The 6,000-nt window shown below is 54.3% G+C and overlaps 1 protein-coding gene across 1 annotated transcript in view; it reads right to left on the bottom strand.

Annotated features, from left to right (window-relative positions):
* Positions 1-2,275: 2,275 nt before the first annotated feature.
* The window catches only part of SGPP2 (sphingosine-1-phosphate phosphatase 2), a 111,207-nt gene continuing 107,482 nt past the window's right edge, over positions 2,276-6,000 (bottom strand). Inside the window, exon 5 of the mRNA XM_045775265.2 lies at positions 2,276-5,588. Within this exon, the coding sequence (XP_045631221.1) occupies positions 5,037-5,588 (552 nt within the window). The 3' untranslated portion in view covers positions 2,276-5,036. The remainder of the gene's footprint in view (positions 5,589-6,000) is intronic.

Genomic DNA, 6,000 nt, shown 5'->3' with positions numbered 1-6,000 from the left:
ATAGGCCGAAGATACATATTTTCACCTTCTAGAGACAAAAAACTAGAAGGTAAAGGAACGAAGTGAATAACTACCAATACCCATGTAATAACGGCAGAATTGACGTGATGAAACACTGGCATTAAGCTATGGCTTTGCCCCCAGCACAAAAAAATAGCTTTCCAGCCAAGTAGTCTTACCAGCACCTAATTAAGATGGCTCACGGGGCCTGTTTGGTGTGCACCCTTTGCCCCCCCTCACAGCACCACTCGGCGGGTTCCCATGTGACCGAGAGACACCCCAGACCCGAATCCCAGGAGGCCTCAGCCCCTTTGGATCACAGATGCAGGTCCAGGGCCTCAAGGCAGCAGCCACTGTCACCCTGTCCCGGCCTCAGCCATCGGAGGCTAGCTTTGTCAAGAGGCACTGACATTCTTCGAACCCCTCCACTGGGGAAGAATCTGGCTCGTGCTCCGAGCAAGGGGACCCCGCTGTCACAGCAGGGAAGAGCAAGGCCAGCAGATGTGGTGTGTGCGCTACAGCAGCGTCACGGCCGGAACGCCTAGCTGCGTCCTTGCTTTTCTTGTTTGTTTTCGCATGCCACGTAGACAGGCGTGGAAAAGGAAAAAGGATGTTTGGCTTCGCAGCGCTCCCTTGTCTCATGTGGCTACGGTTTTAAGAATTTCACATTCTGTTCATGGTCCACATTCAGCTCTTATTCTTCTTCATATGCATCCTGTAAATAGTCAAGTCTGTACTACAGGTGTGCCCCACTCTAAGGAAACAACGGACACATGGTGTACCCCAAGTAATCCATGGAAGAGCCTTACGTTTACAGAAACAAAGAATTGCCATATGATTAAAAATGCCATTTATAAACAGCAAACCCCTGGGTGCACTTAAAATTCAAGTTAAAAAAAAATCAAAACAGGCAGCTTTTAGGAAGACATCTATGTCACTTGGTTCTGGTTAGCCTCTTATTATAAGAGAACCGGGGCTTCGTTCCTCATTAGCAGGGGGAGGGTGAGCGAGCACATGTACAGGTCTCTCAAAGAGCCAGGATCAAGGTCAGATACTTCTAATTCAAGTTCCACCGGAGAAGTTCAGGGAACTGAACCGAGAGAAGGGGGGAAATGGGCACCAAGGACACGGACTGAGGCCCCAGCAGCTGTCACCTCTGCTGAACGCCGACCCAGAGGCCCCGGGAATGAAGCTATGCATGAGAGGCCAGGTCCAAGATGGCGGAAGGGGAAGGTGCCCACTGCGGACTGTTTACTATTCAAATAATGATGAAGGAGACTAGGAAATCACCTCTGGGTGTCACCTCCTGTGGAATGGTCCCACATGGATGGAAGGAAATGGCCTAAGGGGCTTTCTCACCCCTTCTTCCTGCTCTTGTGATCTGGTCCTGCAGGGTCAAAGCCCCGTGCTCATCCTTTGTTCCATCACTGTAATTCCTACACACACCTCCCAGTCGGGGTCTGGTTTGGATTCTCCTTGTAAGAGCTGCAGGTGTTTGGGGGAAGTGTCTCTGGCAAGCTGTGCCTCGCCATGGAGAATCATGTACTACCTACTTCCCATCCCATCCCTGTGCAAACCCCGTCTGTTCTGTAAGCCTGGCTCATGGAGTGCTTCTCCCCGGAGGCTTCCTTGAGTTTCTGTGGGTCTCAAGCGGGAATTAGTCTCCCCCTCCTCCCCGTGTCCCTGAGCCAGAGTCTCCTCTGTCCTGGGAGAACTCCACAGGGCAGATTAGGTCCCATCCAACTTCACATGTCCATGGTACCCAGCATAGCAGGTATTAAAACCACAAAATAGGGTCCTAGCTGTGACCTTGCCAACAAGTGTCAGCTCTCTGTACCATCTCAAGCAGCAAATTCGGGCTGCTTGAAGACAGAGCGTATCATTGTAACCCTGTGGATATGAAATCGGGTCATGGTCCTTTGGCTCAGCGGCGGACTCATTCGTGAAAACCTTTTAGTTACCTTAACTAGCAACACTGGTAACATTTACTTTTCCGCACACAGTAGCACTAGTCTCTGACTGTGGTCAGACGGTTCTTTCTAGTATCAAGGACTTAGAGGAGGACGTAGCACTTCCTGCTCGGCACATCTGTGGCGGCCGTGACACCAGCACCCGCACGCGATGGAGTTAGGACAGCAGCAGAGAATTCGACAGCCTGTCGCTTCTTTCTGCCACCTCTTTTCAACCCAGGTCCAGTGAACCCCGAAAGGTCTAGGGGGGAAACATCCAAAGGAGCACACCACGGGCCTTTGAAACATTTAATAAGAAGTCATAATCAAACACAAAATGATTTTATTTTAAAAAGAATAAATTTACATACAGTACATAAGCAAGACAGCTGAGAGCTCCCAAAATAGAAACCCGGAGCATATGGCCCCGGAACACATGCTTTGATGACACCCGGGAAGCATGACTTGCCTACTGGGGGGAGAAAAATCCCATGTTACAGTGCGACCATCAGGCATTTCGGCCACCGCCATTTAAGGGTTTTTAGTTCAGGGTCCCTGCTGTGTTTCCTGCTGCATATTTTGTGGTGCAGGTCCGAGCAAAACCAGCATGGAGTGACAGCTGGTTGGAAGGACGTTGCTGGGGGCCTGGCCCACAGGGGGCGGGAGTTGGGGGGCAGGCACGTGAGGAGGAGGGTATGTTCTGCTGGGCTCCCAGAGGTGCCAGTCGGCCTGAGGGCTTTGGGGCCACGGCTTCCGAATGCGGGGTTGGCCAGACCCCAGGTCCTAAGCTTATCCTGGATACTTTGCGGTGAGCTTGACTTAAATTCTTAATTGCCAAGGCTCCTGATGGAGAGGGGCTCTGGGCGGCGGCTCCACCAGCAGGGGGCAGTCTCTCCCCAGAGAGAAAATCCAACCGTCTCCAAGGAGCCGTGGGCCTGCTCTTTGAAGGGACGGGGAGGGGTGTGTGAGCCGCCGGCCTGCGAGGGTGTGACAAGTGCCTGGCGAGGGCCGGTGAGCGAGAGTGGGAAGCGGGTAGTGACTTCCCAGTCCGTTTCCGCCTGATTCCGGGCTGCCGAGCAGAAGAGCTCCAAACCTACAATGGCCTTCCCCAATACACACTTTTTATTTTCCAGTTGCAAAACGAGAGACTTTAAAAAGTGACCAACCGTGACAAGCCCTGGGGTCGTTCATTCTCTAAGGTGCTTCGGCCACTCATCCTCCGACCCGTGTAAACACAGCCGTAAATACGTGCGCGCCGCTGACGGCTGTCCTGCTGTTGGGGCTTAAGGACAGCATTAAAAATTACACACACACACTCGAATGAATTGCCAACACCCGCTGCTGTGACAGTTGGGGCCCCTCCTCTCAAAAGATACAAGTGGAAAAACCGGATCCTTTGGCTCATTAGCTTCAGAAAAATCAGCGAAAATCATCCTGCGCCAGTGTTACTCAGTGCCTCATCCACCAGGGTGGGGGGCTGGCCCGGGGCTGGGGTGCCTGTAAGTGGGGGCTCCTCCCTCCCTCCTGGTGCCGCAAACGCTGGTCAGAGTCTGCCGTAAGAACAGTCAAAGAGAAGGTCCTTCTGATTCCCGCCTCCTAACTATGACAAGTGTCAGGAGACTGTGAAGGGGAAGCAGAACGGTTTCCTGAACGCTGTGCTCAACGGACTGGGGCACGAAGCCAATAGCCGCAGCCGTCCCGACAGAAAGGTCAGGGGACATGTTTGAAATGAGGACACATGGGGTTTTTCAGTTTCCACGCTGGGGGCGGCGGGCAGAGCCGACCCCTGAAACGTGTGTATGGAAACGATGTGTCGGGATGTAAGTCATTGGTTTCAGTGGTTCGGAGCCCTCACCGCAGAAGACGCTTCCTTCACTACGCATTTATGCTAACTCTTCAGAAAACTGGTGATGCGTGTTCCTTACTCTTAAGAACTGAAGATGTGCCCTCGGAGGGCGTGTGTCCCTAAGGTGGCCTCCCTAAGCCTCACGAGGACAGGCGCAGGCTTAAAGGCTGGGCTGTGTTTGGTCAGCTTGTCTCCCCGAGAGAGGCTGACCCTGTTCTTGCGTTAAGTGCCCTTAAAATTGCCAAGAGAGAAGAGGTGGGGAGTTGGAAAGGGAGCCCCAATTCTATTTAGTAGGTGAGAAATCAGTTTACAGAGTAACAGAAATGGAGGAGCAAAGCCCAGCAGCCTGTTCCCTCCTTGTCAGGCCCCAGGGAGGGCTCAGCTCATCTGTTCTACCGAAGCCCCTCTTGCAGGCAGACGGCAGCGCCTCCCCAGTGTGTATGGAAGCGGAAAACACCTAAAGATGGGCCGAGGGCTGGTCCCAGGTCCCAGGGAAGCAGGAGAGAGCAGGACACGCTGGCAAGCCCCAGACGAAGAGAGGCGGGAGCAGCTAGCGAGTTTCGTGGGTCCGAAGAGCGTGGAAACGCGACCTGCAATTCTGCAAAATGCACAGACACGGAGGAGCGGACCCCGCAGAGAGCGGGACTCCGGAGGGATCAGGCTCCTGCCCACGATCTCCCAGGGGCGCCCCTGTCTCTTACCACCCCACGGTGGGGTCCGCAGGGCGCTTGCCACCCAAGTGGGCACAGTCTAGTGTGATCATAACAGAAATGTCACCCTGTCCAAGGACAGCAGTTCTACACGACACCACCCTTTCTCCAGACCCAAGTTCTAAGTTTGGACATGAGACTCCGTGATGGGCAAGGTCATGACGGAAGAGAGACGCCTGACCTCCAGCCTCTCAGATCATGCCTGTCTCTCCCGGATCTCCCAAGCCCGGCCACAGCCCCTGCCAGCCCACGACCAGGTCCAAAGTCCGCGTGACAGGGTGGGGGACCCTCACAGACTGCACTGTGGGGTGAGCCTGGCTTCCCCTGCAGCCTGATGCTTGCGGACTGAGGCTCCCTATGAGACGGTATTGCCTTCCACGCCCAGCAACAATGATCTCAGCTCTCAGCAAAACAGACCTGTGATTTAAGGATTTTTTTTTTAAAGAAAAATGTATTGTCGAAACTTGCCCACCCACCCCTTTCCTGTTTGGGCTCCCTTGTCCAGTGGGCGAACTTCCAGCTCTTTGAGGTTCAGAGCAGTCCCAAAAACCTGTGCAGCATTGGCACAAAGGTCGTAGCACAGAGGCCCACGGACGTGTAGGTGACGAACTTGTAAGGCACTTCGATCTCTAGTCTCCGCCTGGCCTCCTTGTTCCTGGGGACCACCTTGAACCACGAGTACAGCACCTGCAGGGAGAGGTTCTGGACCAGCTGGCGCACTAGGAGGATCAGCACGATCCCCACGGTAAATTTGGTCAGCCCCAAGACCAGCATATCGGTGGTGAGCGGCGGGATGTTCTGAACGCCAGGGAGAGACTCGGTGGGCGCGGACGCGAGCTGGAAGAAGTGGTTGACCCAGAACCCGAGGGTCACCCCCGCCCCTGCGGCCAGGATGGTGGTGGTGTCCGCTCTGGTCGGGCTGTAGCAGTCAGACGCGGGGTAGTTGTAGCACAGGAAGAAGGGCACCACGATGACGCACACAGGGAAGAGGGGGCTGGCTGAGTCCAGGCGGTCGATAAGGGTCCAGGCAGGGTAGGTGAGGACGATGAGGACCGCTGTGACCAGGATACCACCCAGCACGTCCTGTGGGAAGGAGAGAAAAGAAGGGTGTAAGCCGGTGAGTGCCTCCCGGTGTTCCGGCGGAACTGAGTCAAGTACGGCCGCTTTGACATTGAAAGTACAGTTTTTGGCATTGCTTTAAAAAGCGTAAAGCTGTAAAGGTTTGACAATAGGAAAAACAATCGTGCTGTTCGCGTTGTGAGCGTTCTAGTTATTCTGTGGAACGGATGCTACGTGTTTTCGTAACGCGCAGCTCTAAACCCACTTTTCCTCCATCTTCCATTATTTTGATTTAACATTAGATCGCAAGTATTGTCCGAATCTTCACAGAGGTGGCGTCATCCTTTCTGGGCAGGTGGGGGCTGCGGCTGGCGGTGGGGCGCGGGAGTTAGCTACTGGGGGCGCCCCGTGCACACAGCCAGCTGCTGCCGCCGTC

This window comes from Ursus americanus, chromosome 1 (genome assembly GCF_024610735.1).
Source record: "Ursus americanus isolate L20-20 chromosome 1, mUrsAme1.1.p, whole genome shotgun sequence".
Taxonomy (NCBI): Eukaryota; Metazoa; Chordata; class Mammalia; order Carnivora; family Ursidae; genus Ursus; species Ursus americanus.
This window is presented reverse-complemented; position numbering and strand designations above follow the sequence as displayed.